At 42.0% G+C, this 17500-nt stretch overlaps 1 protein-coding gene across 1 annotated transcript in view; it reads right to left on the reverse strand.

Annotated features, from left to right (window-relative positions):
* Window positions 1-17500, reverse strand: part of ptprn2 (protein tyrosine phosphatase receptor type N2) — a gene marked incomplete at its 5' end in the record, with an annotated part of 201475 nt that overhangs the window by 8828 nt on the left and 175147 nt on the right. Inside the window, 5 exons of the mRNA XM_083777727.1 lie at window positions 627-680; window positions 4701-4867; window positions 5643-5762; window positions 9950-10027; window positions 16093-16166. Coding sequence (XP_083633853.1) covers window positions 627-680; window positions 4701-4867; window positions 5643-5762; window positions 9950-10027; window positions 16093-16166 — 493 coding nt within the window. The remainder of the gene's footprint in view (window positions 1-626; window positions 681-4700; window positions 4868-5642; window positions 5763-9949; window positions 10028-16092; window positions 16167-17500) is intronic.

Here is a 17500-nt window from a genome sequence, read left to right on the forward strand (position 1 = left end):
TTTGTGAAAATGGCTTTTGGAGAGCCTTGCTTTTCCATTATTCCAGAGATAGTCTTATGAAAAGCCCCGTCTTTGTGCCTGCCGGCCATTCAGCGCCTCCGCATGTTAATTGCAAACAAGGCGTGCGCGTCGGTCGCTCGCCTAATAAAGGCGAGGCCAATAAACCAGCAGCAGAGCAGGCTTCGTTAATCCACTGCTAGACAGACACTCTGCATCCTGCATCCCCCCTCATGGGGAGAGCAAGACTTCCCCCACATCCCACATACACACACATGACTTAACAGGATGTGGTTGGTAAAAGTGGTTATTGGTCAGTGGTTAATCAAGTCTAGTTAACTAACTTGTCGTGGCAAAATAGGAAATGGAGGTGTCCGTGGTTAAGTGTCTTATGTGTCAGACTCGCTCCATTTCCATAAGGTTGCAGTCCACAGGAATAAACATTATGTCTACTGGACCCTGAGGGGGGATGTACATACAGTAGTGGGTTTGAATAAACAGGCTCTCAACATTCCAAGGTCACGACAAACACCCCCCCCCCCCCCACACACACACACACACACACACACTCTGCCACCCCCACCCACCGACAACTGAGCATTTCAGATGGGTGCAATAGTTATACTTGCCTGCAGTGAACGATAATTGGACAAGATCGACCCCGGTAGCACTTGTTAACCTTTCTGAAAATGAAACAGAGAGGGTGCATGGAATTATTGTTCACTTGGCAAACAATGAATAAATAAATAAAGTTAGAAATGCAAAGTATTTGGGAAACAAGGATATCATGGTCATTCATTGTACAAAATGTTATACAGTAAACTGGGGTAACCACAAGCATTTCAAATCAACAAGATATATAGCTTAACCCTGCAAGACCTACGGTTGTATATATTATATTTTCCTCTCCAAAATACTCCTACAACACCATCTGAAAGGTTGAAATCTCTTTTTTGCAAGTAGAAATATATCCGGGTCTTGCAGGGTTAAACTTCACAAAATGATGCTGTAGTTTGGTTGTCATGAAAGAAAATAGTAGGTAAAACGTATGATTTGCGTTTAATTTTGTAACGAAAGCCGTGGAGCGATCTCTGTCACGCGCGCTCGGCAACGTGACTGAAAGCCGTGAAAGGAGTGGCGACGAACAACAAAACCAAATGAACAAAACAAATCATGAGCAATCTAATCTACTCCCCTGCCATGCTCGCTCCATCAGCCTCCGTGTACATAATGTGAAGTGCGTACACAGAGAAAAGTGCGTGTCAGACAGTGCAAACATTTCGGAGGATCACTTATAACAGTGTTTATTGTGACATGTGGAGGATGGAGGTTGGCGGTGTGACGCCATCAACACATTAACCCCGGCCAATTATGAATGCTACACCCCACAGGCACACCACGAGGACCGTCAAGCCTTTCACACCCTGCCCGTTACCATGGAAACTGACTAGCGTATATTAGGCCTCGGCATCCATCCGTCCATCCATCCATCCATCCATCCATCCGCGTGGTTCCATTTTCTCTCTTTTATTTTTTTTCACACACCTTTTCAATGAAGAAAATAATTAATAAATGTATGAATAGCTTTTATTATTCCCTACAATTTTTCACGGGGATGAAAAGAAACAGACATGGAGAATGATTCGAGATAAATTAAAGTGTGCGTAGACATGGCATGACGGTACTTGCAACACTATTAACAACATGCATTTTCTATCCCCATTCATTGATCCATGGATGAATACAGTACTATCTACAGTATCCTTTGTATACAATCAATTAAATATGTCTCAGAGGTCACAGGCAGAACATTTCAATAGCCTTATTTCTCATGGTCTATTAAAGCTTAGAGAGAGAGAGAGAGAGAGAGAGAGAGAGAGAGAGAGAGAGAGAGAGAGAGAGAGAGAGAGCGAGAGAGAGAGAGAGAGAGAGAGAGTGGACTCAGGGTCATGCTGGCCATGCTGGCTTGTGGTGGACAAAATATTTTTTCTGCCATGGACATGCAAATGAGCGTACAATAATATTAATATTTCAATAGCAAGTCTTTTTGAGGGGCGCTACCCCCTCCTATGCCCAGCTTTGTGTGTTTGTACCACGGAAATGATTTGATTGGCTGAGCACGGAATGTGATGTATGATGATGAATGATGATGAGAGCAAGAGTGATTTTATTTTTAATAGACATGATTTGTGTTTAGTAAATTGTGGTACCATTCATTTTCAAATTAATGATAAAGTAGAGTATGTTTCTAGGGTTTCTAAATTGGCTGCGGACGGTTGCAGCCAATAGCAGTCGTTTCGGGTAGCACTTCGGGACCGGAAGTTCAAAGATGTCGGATTTCAATTCGCCTTCAAAACAGTCCATAGAAACCAATGGGGCTTTTTTTTTTTCACAGTCTATGGTGTGTACAGGACACATTGATGCCCCCTGCTGGAGAATGTGTGTACAGGCCTGGCTGAGGAGACACAGTTTCCAATGATCACTTTTGTGACTATGCAACTGGGCTCATATTACTAGCTGCAACATCACAAAAATGACACTGGCAACCGCTTTAATACAAGTTGGCCCAAACCACGGCATGAGAGCACACATCGTTATTCGTTATGGACACACTGCGTCAGGTACCCGGAACTAGTGGCAAGAAAACGGACACTATGGGAGCCGACCAAGGGCAAAGGCAGGAAAGGCTTAGAAGGGCACCATCTACGTAGATGCGCTAGCTGCGGCGCGACAGCTCAGCTAACAACACCGCAGAGCTCAGGACCCTGATATTAGATAGGAGAGTGTGGAGGGCAGCGATCCAGGAGCCCCCAGTTGGTGTTGGCTAAACCGACCGCACTCTCGCATCGCATTGTTATGGATCTGAAACCATTGAATCATGTCAACGAACGTTGGTCAGAGGATACCCAGATGACCAGGGGTTTCCACCACAGCACTGCAGTCATCGGGATAACACGTACATACAGTATAGACACGGATCTGGACATGTCACTAGTTTCTTTCAAAACTGGCCTGAAAACTCATCTATCAGCTATTTCTCATTCACTGCCGCCGTTTTTTCCCTTTTCCCCCTTGTGCATAATATAGCGTTTATTTGTTGATGTATTTTTGTGTGATTTTTGTGCTAAGTTGATGAATTGAATACACAGGACGACAATGTAAACAAGTCCCCAGGACTTTTTTGGTGTTATCATTTTAGCCTAAAGGTCTGACGCTGTTTATATTTATGGTCTCTAAAAACTATAATTACTTTTTGACTACTTTGTGAGTAGGCCTATCTGTATATATTTTTGTATATGTATCGCTTTCACTTTCATTTCAAAGACAAATAAAAATATCTCTGCTGTCAGGAAGAAACCAAAATGTTCATTTTTCAGGAAATGAAAAATACACATTTCTGTCAGGAAATTAAGAAAACCTTATATTTTGAAAACTTTAGATATTGCCATTGGTTCAATATTTACAACACTGTTCAAATAGCACTGATTTAAGCACAAAAAAAATCTAAAACCTAAAAAATGGAGTTAGGTGGTTTCCACCCGACAGCAACAAATATATACTTTTAACTCCACTACATTTCTAGGAAAGCAAAAGGTACATTATTAACCACCTCATTTCAAATACTGTGAAAATAGCAGATCTACAAGCTGTAGCCTATTATTGTGAGCTTGTAGAGCTGCTATGTTCACTATCATTGATATATTGTTTTAGAAGATTTCAGGAAAATCTAATACAGCAATGTAATTAGAAATAAACACAAGTACTCCTGCACCACGACTCAAGTACAAATATGACAGAGAAACTTCCAATTATTGTAGCTGAGTAATATTTGACGTATCTATATTTTGACTCAAGAACCGCGGTTGAGTACGTGTGTCCAGTGTCCACCACTGAACCACCAGTATAACCATTTTACCAGCTAAAACCAGTTACAAAACAAGACACACAAGCGTGCAAATTGTGTGTGTGTGTGCATGTGTGTGTGTGCGTGCGTGCGTGCGTGCGTGCGTGCGTGCGTGTGTGTGCGCGCCCTGCCCCCCAAAAATATGACAAAGCAAAGACTGCACTTCTTTCTTTTTGGATCACAAACCGAGGGGACAGACTTCCAGAAAAGACATCTGACGCATCTATTCTCATTTGGAGGGCTTTTCCTCCTCTCCCCATCTGGGTTCTCCCAGGGGGTCTCTAGCTGCTCCTCTGCCAGCACACATTTGATGAAGAACACAGTGTGGTTATTCAGTCACTGGCTTCCCCCCCTCTCTCCCAGGTCTTTAGCTTAGACAGGTCCCATTTAATTGGGTGTTTGAATTAGAGTTTTTTCTTCTCCTAGCCAAACCATGCAATGCAGAGCTGCTAATTTGCTGCATCACATGAGCTGGAGGAGAGAGTTGATTGGAATATAAAGTCTAGGATCAAAGAAATGGAGCAGAAATGCAGACGTAACCAGAACAACGATTATCCACCTTTCTAAGATAGTATATAAAATAAAATAAAAGGCAGAGAAGCTAAAGTGAGAAAAGAACCAGAAATTGCACGGCCATATCTAGCTGGTCCATTGAGTTCCATTACCGGGGGACCAATATAGCCAATACATAGCATTTTCTGGTGAAAGGAAACATTATGTTAAAAAGGCATAAGATATACCAGTGTACCAATGGTGCTCTTGTAACTTCATTTTTCTCTACATAGCATTTTGTCTTTACCTGCGGAAGTCCAGCAGGGTTCTGGCTGAGTCGGGTATCCCGCGGTCCATCCAGGACAGGAAGTGGAACTGGGTGACAGTGCGTGTCTCGTTGGTCTGCAGGTTCTTCAGGTAGAAGCTTCGAACCAGGAAGTCTTCACACCAGATGTGTTCCGACACTAGGTTGACCTGCAGAGTTCCAAGGTGATGGTTCAGATTTAAATGTAGGCCTACTGTATATAAATGGAGGAGTTCACCCCAAAAAATGACTTATTTTCTATCAATTATACGCACCCCATGAAGCCTTGAATTCATGGGGTTTTTTTGACGCATTCCTGAGCCAATAATCTTGTAACCGGGTCATCGGTCAATAGGAGACTCGATCGGCCGTGAGAGGCCGTGGTACATGGTGATTATATAACACAAAGCAGCGTGCCTAAATGCCCATAGCTGTGATATAATACCATATATCACAGCCTTGAGTGTATTACTGCTTACAGAACATGATTGCCAGTAATTAGCAACAAGATTCACCACCACACACTGTTAACAATTAACAAAACACCCATATGTTGCTAACCACAGGCTAGCATAGCAGTGGGTTATCATGACTATACAACGGATACATTCAAAGTGTTTCAATGGTTTTTGCAACTATGCCTACACCTAAATCTTCTTCAACAAAGATGGCGAAAGCAAACATTCTTTGTTCTGTACAATTGTACGGTACCAAACACTGAAGTCCTTCAACCACAAACCTAAAACAAACTAAACCTAAACATAACCCTAAGGCACGCATACTCCTATTTTAGAGCCGAATAAAAGTCAGTTCGGCTCTGTAGAGCCTACAATGTGACGTAATTTGAGGTTCCAATTCTAGGGTGAACATTCGGCAGAAATAGCTTGTTTATCTGCTATTCCTGGTGAAGCAATCAAAAAGAAGAAGAAGACATCTCTACAGTACCTCATAGATGTGGTAGACGTCAGATCCCTCGTCTGGCCAGTAGTGATGGCACTGTTTGAGGCCATTCTCAGAGAGCGGCGTCAGCATCACGATGACAACGCAGCCGCTCTCCCACACCATCTGCACACAGGAAGATCATCCAGAGACGGTCCGTCAATCATATCATTATACCCAGAGACAGTAGGCCATTCCTATTCATTCACAGAATGCCACAGAGTCATTCTATAAGGTCTGCCTGAACTCAGCCGAATGGGACGCTGCACTGCACACATTAACATTATATTACCGCCACTTTGTCCAACGGTTGTGTGAATAAATGTCACATCCCCACCCGCGCCAGACAAACGGTGAGTGGGTTTACGTGGACCGGGGCGGGGGCAGGGGGTTCACGTGCCACATCGTCTATAAGCCAGATCCCCCGGATCTACCGCCTTGCTCTTGTCTCATCTTATCACACAATCTGATACGTCCTTGGGAAAGATAAGGGGCCCATGGCAGCCATTAGGGAAATGAGGAAGAAAACAAGGCTTTTATGAGCGCTATGAAAACACAGCGGCTTTCACCTATAAAGTCATCGCAAGCTTCTGTGATCCGGCCCAGCGGACGACACGTTGCATGCCAACTCTGCCAACTGTGCCAGGCTTTGATTAGATTGATTGTCACGCCACCGAAATACGGCATTGAAGCAGTGGGTGGGGGTGGGGGTGGGGGGGTGAGTTTCGTTCAGTGAATCTAGAAAATAGTTTCATGTAGCGTAGATGTCTCAAAGTGAGATATATACAGTATATCCACCACTGAAATGCTGTACATCACTTTTTAAATAGGCCTATTGCTGTTGGGAGGAAACCACCTAACTCCATTTCAAATATTTTAATATAAATCAATGGTATTGAACACCTTTTACGTCTGTGTGTTGGTTAAAAAGAATATTTAGCCAATAAAAAGTATTACAGATTGCTTCGGACAAAACCCCTTAACTCCAGTGGACCCTCAAATTAGGTGGTTTCATGCACATACTGTATATATGGTATGTTGCTTAAGTGCTTGGTTGACAACATGTGTTTTTTATGGGCGACGATTACTATTTTATAGACACAAACTCCAGTAATTAAAGTATAAATAGGAGAAAGAGTCAAAAGACCTGAGTCATTGCTTGGGAGAGTCACACTGATTGGGTTTTTGCTTTGAATTTCTCTAAGAAAGAACGAGAGAGAGAGGAGTGCAGCCTCAGAGGAGTTGAGCTAATAGCCAGGGACGGAGAGAGAGAGAGAGAGAGAGAGAGAGAGGTAGGGATGGATATGAAGAAGAGGAGTGAAGGCTGTAGTGTAGTGTGCGTGCGTGCGTGCGTGCGTGCATGCGTGCGTGCGTGCGTGCGTGCGTGCGTGCGTGCGTGCGTGCGTGCGTGCGGTGAATGAAGAGTGCAGGGTAAAGGCAGAGGATTAGACAGAGGCTGCGTTTCGGAGCTCTCGCTGTCGGAGACCAGTGGGGATTAGGTCGGCCAGAGCAGAAGATTTGCCTCCTGTAAGGTCATTTGCATGTGACTGCCAGAGTTTCCCCTGTTTGTTTACTTTTAATGGGGGAAAGAAAGTGAGTTTCATTTTTATCTTTCTTTCTTTCCTTTTCCCCCCAGGATAATGAAAGACCACAATTTATTCCACAACCCAAATGTGTTAACTGTGGCAGACATTTGTCAATTAAATCTCATTTTAATGCCCTAGTATTTGGTTTTCTGTTTAATTGAAAGAGATTCTGCTTTTTCTTTATGAACCGAATGACTCTTTTCATCAGATAATGGCTCTGCATGTTTCACCTCCCTAGGACAAAAACTGGCAGGCAGACAAACAACCAAATAAAAACTCTAGCAGACAATTATCAACCATTTCGTGTGAGGAGTGAGGCTCTTTTAAATTCACAAATTAAAGGTATTGAGCGAGCAGTGCTGGCTTCATTCCGATATCAATTAATCCACTTAATCAAGGTGTATTTTTGGAACAATAATGTTTGGCATAATGGCATAGTAAAAACATAATTTCGGTGTCATCTACAAGCACACTATTATGATGCCACAATAGAATAATTGTTTCTTTGCTGCAATTTTTCAATCCACCATGTGACCAAGTGATTAACCCTTTGCAAGTGTTTTCTCTAACAGAGCCCAGAAAATTACTGTATTTATAATTGGAACAGTGCATGAGCAGGGATCATTTCTGCGTAAAATCCAAACTGACTTTGTCATACACTGCAACAGGTCCTTTTTACACGCCAGGAGTTTTCAAAATGAGGTTGCATATCAACCAACCCGTATGAGTGAAGCATCATCAAATTAAAAGTGTGATGTGAAATAGTAATACATTTACCTAACCGGTCAATTTGCATACACTCTTCAAAGCTGAATAACATTCAGGATTTTGCAGTGCGGTCTGGTCACCACATTGGTTTGAAGTGCAGCAATAACGTTTGCTACTCTTGTACAGTATGAGAACTAACATTATGGATTCAACCCCAGACGAGGAGAGCAGGGCCAGCTGGCGACAGTATTTACACCTCCTGGTCACGGCTACTAGAGTTACTCCACCATATGGAGGCGATGGGCCTGCTAATTACTGCAGTACTATCCTGTTAATGCATAAGAGCACCATTTGGCAAACCACGTGTAATTGGAGGCGAGCATCCACACCAGGCAGTATGGCTCATAATGTCTCCTGTGACATTTACGCACATGGACATGGCTGCAAATAGCATACAGGTATGCCATAAGGCATGATATTTGTGCCAACAAAGGTCCAAATATGAGCACTTGTATATATGTTGTTGCTGTTGGGCAGACACGTCTTATCTTTTTTGTAAATGAAATATAGCCTACTTTGCTGTAATGCAGATCATACTACTACACAGTGTCAAAAGTAGCAGATCTACCAGCTCGAAATGCGGTGCAAAGCGAGGTGCTTTGAGCTTGTCGTAACAGTTACAGATTTGGACATAATAGTTTTCACCCAACAGAGAGATGATATATAAATATTACAGTTGAATATATAGTTTTATAATACACAAATTAAATTACCTACAATAACACAGAGCAGAATTCATCTGAATTATCCGGCATGCACGATGGAAAGGGTGAGGTTAGACACAACTTTATTGGCATGACGAAACATACGTTTACAATGCCAAAGCAAAGTCAGAATCTCCAATAAAGTAATGTCTATGTACTGAGATCACTCGATGCAGCTAGTGCAGGAATACACAATGATTAGTCTTTAGGGTGGTTGTGTTACATTTGATAACGTTCTCCTATCACAGCAGCTCACGAATCTTGCTGTTGTGTTTGCACATTGTTGTACTCCCATATCTGTACAGCAGATATGGGCGTTTTTGGTCATTAGTCATGCTTTCGTACTCTCTGTGGGTGATTGCAATCTGTGGGAAGTATGTGTCTCTGATTTCTTGGTACAGTGGAGTGGACAGATCGTCAGAGAAATGTAGCTCAGTTTCCACTTCATTGTGTGTGCAGTGCAGTGGGTACACATTGCAGCCTATACGTTCCCAACGCCTCATGGTGGAGCTACTGAAAACCACTAGTGGAAAGTAACTGTAAAAGTAAAATGTTGGGAGTTTACTAGAGTATTTCCATCTTCCAATACTCGAAACATGATTCGACCTGTATATATCGCACTTCGAAAAATCACTCACTGTGACATTCTGACATCTACGCTAGATGAAATTGATTTCTAGCTTCACCCCACCACCCCCACCCACCGCATCACCACTGTCTTTAGCTTCACCCCACCACCCCCACCCACCGCATCACCACTGTCTTTAGCTTCACCCCACCACCCCCACCCACCGCATCACCACTGTCTTTAGCTTCACCCCACCACCCCCACCCCCACCCACCGCATCACCACTGTCTTTAGCTTCACCCCACCACCCCCACCCACCGCATCACCACTGTCTTTAGCTTCACCCCACCACCCCCACCCACCGCATCACCACTGTCTTTAGCTTCACCCCACCACCCCCACCCACCGCATCACCACTGTCTTTAGCTTCACCCCACCACCCCCACCCACCGCATCACCACTGTCTTTAGCTTCACTACACCACCCCCACCCACCGCATCACCACTGTCTTTAGCTTCACCCCACCACCCCCACCCACCGCATCACCACTGTCTTTAGCTTCACCCCACCACCCCCACCCACCGCATCACCACTGTGCTTTAGTACTTTTTCCACTACAGTTGAAAACGCACGCACAGAGTCAAAATGCACACAGTCAACGGAGGTGGAAGAGGTTATTTTCTTTACCTGCCAGAAGTCTGTCATGGTGGAAGGCAGAGGGCCTTGGGAGGCGATGTACGTTGGGTTGCGCGGGTCATGGTCCATCTGGGCGAGAGGGAATAGAAGGAGACAGACATTGAGTGTTTGGGCGGGCGGGCGGGTGTTGAGGAGAGAGGCTGATGGAAATGTACTGTCTGGATTCCACTACCATCACACACACACGCACACGCACACGCGCACACACACACACACACACACACACACACACACACACACACACACACACACACACACACACACACACACACACACACACACACACACACACACACACACACACACACACACACACACACACACACACACACACACACACACACGCTCCATCTGGAGGGAGCACAGCATCATCTCCTGGGGAAAAAAACTGTCCTTCCCTCCCCTTTCACTCTGCTCCCTGGCTACAGCCTCCACATCGCTTCATTGTCCAGGAGATTACGCTTTGTGTGTGTGTGCGTGTCTGCATGTGTGCGAACAGCACTGTTGGACCGACTGGCGTGAAACTTTGCACGCACACTATAGGCAGGCCAATGAATAACCTCCACCCCAAATTGGCCGGTTATAGCACCACCAGCAAGTCCATTTTTGGAGAAAAATATTTGACGGACGAAACAGACAGTCAGACCTTTACTGATCCGACGTGGGAAATTCATTCATTCATTCATTCATTAATCCATCCATTCATCCATCCATCCATCCATCCATCCATTCACTCACTCATTCATTCATTCATTCATTCATTCATTCATTCATCCATCCATCCATCCATCCATCCATCCATTCACTCACTCACTCATTAATTCATTAATTCATTCACTCATTCACTCATTCACTCATTATAAATTAGTGCAAGTAAAAGTTACTCTGTACAAGTTGCTCTGTCCAGACATCTTCTCAAAGCAATTCTGATTAATTATTTTGATAAAAGTATCAATAATAGTAAAAAAAAAACTGTATGTGTACGGGCACACAATGCTTTGCATTGTGACATGTTTTGACCAGCTATTTTCACTATGCACTAATATGCATAATCAAGAGGATTTTTTAGAAAACATGTCCATGCATTCATCTTCAGTTTATAGTCTTGACTACTGTCACGGCATCTTTACAGCTCTCCTTATAAAACTCAACGTCCTTATAATACCAAGAAAGCATATCACTCCAGTTCTTAAACCCTTACTTACACTGTGTGTCAAAGAATTCATTTAAAAATATGTTGGTCTATAAACTAAAGCTTTAAATGGTTTAAGGCCTAAATAAAATGCTCATCTCTCCAGACCTCTCAGGTCATCTGGGAAAGGTCTACATCCAGTTCATATAATCAAAACTAAACGTGGAGAAGCAGCATTTTGTTTTTATGCGGCACATAACTTGGAACAAACTCTTAGAAAACGGTTCTTTAAAATCATAAAACTTTCTGTAATCTTTATTTGAACATTTGTATGTTTTGCTTCTTTAGTTTTAATAGTATTATAATGTTCTGTCATAATGTGTTTCTTATGCTTAATGTTCTATGTAAAGAACATTGAATTGTCGTCTTGTTGAAATTTATGTAGGCTATATACAAATAAACTCGCCTTGCTTTATTATTTGAATTAGGGCTAATTCATAATGTACTTGTGTTCCCTTCCTACAATGTAAGGGAGTGAAAGTCACAAGTATCCAAAAATATAAATATTCAAGGTTATTGAGTTTATTCGGATCACCATTAGCTGGTGCATAACAGCTAATCTTCCTGGGGTCCAAGCACAGTACTTACAACTACAGTACTCAAGTACCTCACTGTAGATGTACTTATGTTCTGTTGTTGTTTTGTAATAGCCTAGCAGCACATTCAGCTTTATAATTAGACACATTGTGTATTATTCATATCTCTATTTATGTTCCAGTATGATCTATTCTACACAGTAGGTTGTACAAGAAGGGCCCGTGGGGGGGAAGGGCCCGCTCCGATGTGTGGTAGTAAACTGTAAACTCTCTCTCTCTCCCACACGCTGTTAAGTTACCTTTCCTGCCAATAATAAGCAGTGTAAAATGTAGTTCATTGGGAGGTAAAGGGAGACGCTTAATTGTGAAGGGCCCTTCACCATTCATCACAGCCACAGACGGCAGGCACAACTATATGCAGTCTACACCCTACAGTATTTGATTAGCTTCGTTAGGAATGGTTACGGACACTTGGACATGATACTTGTTGTACTTTAGGGTTATCATATCCAACCAGCTAAAGGTACTGTAGATCAGAATCCTCTGTAAGAGTTAAACTTATTTGTTACTTTCTGTGTACTAATAGCATAAATATTCGTTGCCAGTAAATGACCACTTCACCACTTTTCAACCTATTTTCATATAATTGGTCCTCACTAATGTTCATGATAAAATAGCACCATTTTTGTTTGTTCTGTCATTTGTGAGTGAATGTAATTTCCACCAAACAAATACATAAGATAGAAAATGATGTTTTCATTTCCATGTGTTAAATCACGTCCAATTATGTATAGCTTGGGTATACTCCATCATTCATTTCTGGTTGAAATTCCATGCATGGATATTTTTTTTATTCTACAGAAATGAAAGAGTTAGTGCTGAGTGCACAAGCTGCCACTCCGTTTAGCCAATCTCAAGGACACAGGCTGTGCGCTCGCATCCCTGCATGAATACTAAAAGCACAGACATGAAAGAATAGCCCGGCATTTCTGCTGTCCTCCCGTTGCCATTGTGTTAAGAAGATAGAATGCAAATTGCTCTTTGGTTTGAAGGAAAATAGCTTGTGCTGAAAAAGCTTGTACAAAGAATGTGTACCGCAGGAACATCTCAACTTGCAATGCCTCATTATTGCACCTGTGATATACTGCGTTTGTATGAGCTAGACAGCGTTAAACGCATGGTGGAGTTAGTTTACCACGGTCGCATCGGCACTCTTGCTTTTCACTAAACCAGCAACACAGAGCGATGCCACAAACATTGGTCTCTGCAAAGCAGAGGTATTTTTACATTAACCACACTGTTGGGACCCTAGCATCCATTACAACAATAGCAGATCTACAAGCTCAAGATGGGCACAAAAGAGGGCACAAAGAGCAGACCAAGTAGGCTACAGAGCTAAATGTGAAGATTCCCAAATATTGAGAGTTCAAATTGTTAAAGGTCTGGAATTACACTATACCCTGTTTTGCGCACATTGCTGCATTTTCAATGTTAATGTCTACACAAAGGTTCAGATTTCAAATATAAAGTGCTCACCTCCGGGCCATGGATGTTATATTTTGCACAGGAGCGTATTAGCACACATGCATTCCATATTCTTCAATAAAAAGCATTTTAATGTAATGCTTTTGAGGCCATTGTCTCAAAAAGTTATAATGTATCAGAGTGCAGTACACCTCCCAACCGATAGGGGCGCGTAGTTGAAAGCATATGGCGAAAGAACTGTCCGACGGTCGGATAAAAATGCTTTTTATTGAACAATACGGAATGCACAGTTGCCAATACCCGCACACAATTCTAACAATCGTGGCCCCAGGGGGTGAACACTTTATATTTGAAATCTGAACATTTACGTAGACTTTAATATTGTAAATGTAGCAAGGTGCTCAAAACAGGGTGGTGAAGTATAGCGTCATGATTGTCATGTGATCATGAAAGTCATGTTTCAGGGCTAATGTGACCCTGGACTCCAAGGAAGAGATGGCACATGATTTAGTGAGGCTAATGAGGAGGAAGAGACAGCATGTTCATTGACAGACATAATTATCACAGTTTTGCTGTGCTCAGCCAGGGGTCGTCTTTTGTGCTGTAATTACCGTACTTTCAACTGAACGCCACTGGAGCTGCCATTGCATGCGTTCGTCCGTGTCTGTCTGTCTGTCTGTCTGATCTACAAGCTCACAATGCATCGGAGACAGCATTGTGAGCTTGTAGATCACGTAACCAAGCATAAAATGACTAGTTCTACTGGATCTCTTCTCCACTAGTCCCTGTTAGTCTAGTTTTAATTTGTTGACCAAATTGTCAATATAAGTCATAGTTTTAGTAATAGTAGATAGTCGACATAATTTTAGTCAACAAAATGAACACTGGTTTACAGCACATTGTGGGGAATATCATGTTCAACCTGTCACTCACTAATATTATGTTTTCACCTTACAATATTGTTCAGACTGTTGCATAGTAATCAAATGCACACTGTTAAATAAAACAGCCTTCCTGAATACACCGACAGTAAAATTGAGGAATAAATAGTCTCTTGAAAACTCTCTTCTACCTCCCCCTGGCCAACCGGGGCGCCTGATGGAGGGGAAAGGAACTGGTCGGAATAACGTGTCCCTTCCACGCGCTACGTCCGGCCGGGGAAATTCCCATCTGTCAGGTGAAAAGAAGCAGCTTGGACTCCTCATGCATAGAAGGAGGCATGAGGTCAGTCCGCTGCCCCCCCAGGTTGGCAGAGGAAGTGTAGCGCCCAGGATTACATTAGATAATTGGCACTGGGTGAAAAGAAAACGGTTACAAAATCTTGGGATAAAAATTTAAAGAAAACTCTCTTCTGTTTGTTTCTGAAAAGTAATAGGCTTTTACTGCCGTGCTGTGTGCAGCCCTATCTATCTCCTCAGAAATGTTGGCACTGTATTTGAAATGCATAGTTTTCCTGTTCTCTTTGATGGAATCCCCTTTCAGCAGCCCCGAGGGAAATCACAACGGGCAATCATTGTAAAATGTTTGGGGGAAGAAATACAGAAAAACAACCAAAGCCTGTTCCCGGCATTGAGGAGGACCGTCTGGTTTGGTTTGGGAGATACATTTGTATAGTGAAATAAAATATAAATAATAATAATAATAATAAATAAAATTTTGATGCAGATGTGTTATCTAGGGAGCTGCCATTTTAGCAGCTAAAGTGCAAAGTGTGATTCAACATGACACTCTGAATGCTCAACAGAGGTTGACAACATGGAAAGCTAATAGTTATCACAAATCTTAAATTCAACTACAACAGGTTATTATCATACCATTGCTGCCAGCTGAAACCTCATAGCTCCATATTTGAACATTTAATGTTTTCTTTTTTTCCATAAATTAAGGCCCTACTTCATCATACAGTGTTGAAAATGAGCAGAAATAGCTGATCACACAATGCGTCGCATTGTAACACCTTGTGAGCCTGTAGATCGCTAATAACTACATTGGATCCTCATTACTGATGAATTGAATACAATGGACCAAAATGGTCCGTCCGTCCGTCCATCCATCCATCTGTCCATCCATCCGTCCGTCCGTCCGTCCGTAAATCCATCCATCCATCCGTCCGTCCGTTCATCCATCCATCCATCCATCCATCCGTCCATCCATCCATCTGTCCATCCATCTGTCCGTCCGTCCGTCCGTTCATCCATCCATCCATCCGTCCGTCCGTCCATCCATCCATCCATCCATCCATCCATCCATCCATCCATCCATCTTCAACCGCTTATCCGGAGACGGGTCGCGGGGGCAACAGTTCCAGCAGAGGTCACCAGACTTCCTCATATAAAGTATTAAATCAATCAATCCTTTGGAACTTGCATGTATTCACTCAATTTGTATCACGATACGATTTTTCTTTATCTTCCACCCTGAGCTTTTTCACATTTTCTATTTAACTGCATTGCAAAAGTAGCATTACTATTGACAGTGCAGAAACATAATTGCCTCCCTTGATGTATAAATGAGCATCAATGACCATGTACCGATTCACTCAACTCACGATACAATTCGTATCACGATATGAGGTACACAATGCGATTTTTCACGGTATTTGAAAAAAAAAATATTTCCCAGAAAAATTACATAATATGAATAATGAATGAATATAAATGAGCATCAACGACCATCACACAGTCACAGACACACACAGCTCCCCTCTACAGTGCTCTACTACTGAAAGTGACTGCATGGAGTCTCTCCAAAAGCACTTGAATATTAAAGATCACATTTCATATCACACACACCATAATTGTGTTACATGCCTAGAACAGAGGTTATTTTTTTTAAACACTTTTGGACATAATTGCTAGAAAGCGACGAAAGAGGTGACGTTTCACGACACCGCTCATTCATAGTGAAGGAAGAATACTCACTATTGGACTGGCATTGATGTAGTCTGAGTTGCCATGGTTATTCTCAGCCTTCAAGGTTATTCTGGAATGATCATCTGTAAAGGAGATGCATAATTCATCAAGGTATATTTCAATCTTTCAATCTCCCCTTCAAATAAAATGTTGAGAAAGCCACAATATAGGGGTTATAACTTCAACAGATTTCATATGCTCCAGTGCTACTCAACCCGCGGCCCCTGCTTAATGTATCTGCGGCCCGTCATGGTCATACCAATAAAAATATATTTCGTTATTTTCATTAGGTATGTAGGTATTGTATTGTTTGTTCCAAGAGAAAGTGATATGGACTGATGTCAGCTGAGTATTAACCACTTACTTATTTATTCACCTGTGATAATCTGTTCATAATAATTATGTTCTCTTGATCTCTTCACATGAATGAAGCCTCATTTTGTAATTTCATCATTAATCACAATGTTTTTGTTCATTGAGGTTTGGCCTTATAGTTTTTACTGGGCGTTTCCTAAATTCCTAAATCCTAAAAAAGACAACAGTTCCTAATGGACAACAGTTCCTAATAGACAACAGTTCCTAATGGACAACAGTTCCTACTTCCTAATAGACAACAGTTCCTACTTCCTAATAGACAACAGTTCCTAATAGACAACAGTTCCTAATAGACAACAGTTACTATTGTTGTTGTCTTACTTCCTAATAGACAACAGTTCCTAATAGACAACAGTTCCTAATAGACAACAGTTACTATTGGACAACAGTTACTAATAGACAACAGTTCCTAATAGACAACAGTTACTAATGGACAACAGTTACTAATAGACAACAGTTACTATTGGACAACAGTTACTAATAGACAACAGTTCCTAATAGACAACAGTTCCTAATAGACAACAGTTACTAATAGACCACAGTTACTATTGGACAACAGTTACTAATAGACAACAGTTCCTAATAGACAACAGTTCCTAATAGACAACAGTTACTAATAGACCACAGTTCCTAATGGACAACAGTTACTAATAGACCACAGTTCCTAATAGACAACAGTTACTAATGGACAACAGTTCCTAATAGACAACAGTTCCTAATGGACAACAGTTCCTACTTCCTAATAGACAACAGTTCCTAATAGACAACAGTTCCTAATAGACAACAGTTCCTAATAGACAACAGTTCCTAATAGACAACAGTTACTAATGGACAACAGTTACTAATAGACAACAGTTCCTAATAGACAACAGTTACTAATGGACCACAGTTCCTAATGGACAACAGTTACTAATAGACAACAGTTCCTAATAGACAACAGTTACTAATAGACCACAGTTACTAATAGACAACAGTTCCTAATAGACAACAGTTACTAATGGACAACAGTTCCTAATAGACAACAGTTCCTAATAGACAACAG

Source organism: Protomyctophum parallelum (assembly GCF_964188405.1).
Source record: "Protomyctophum parallelum genome assembly, chromosome: 12".
Taxonomy (NCBI): domain Eukaryota; kingdom Metazoa; phylum Chordata; class Actinopteri; order Myctophiformes; family Myctophidae; genus Protomyctophum; species Protomyctophum parallelum.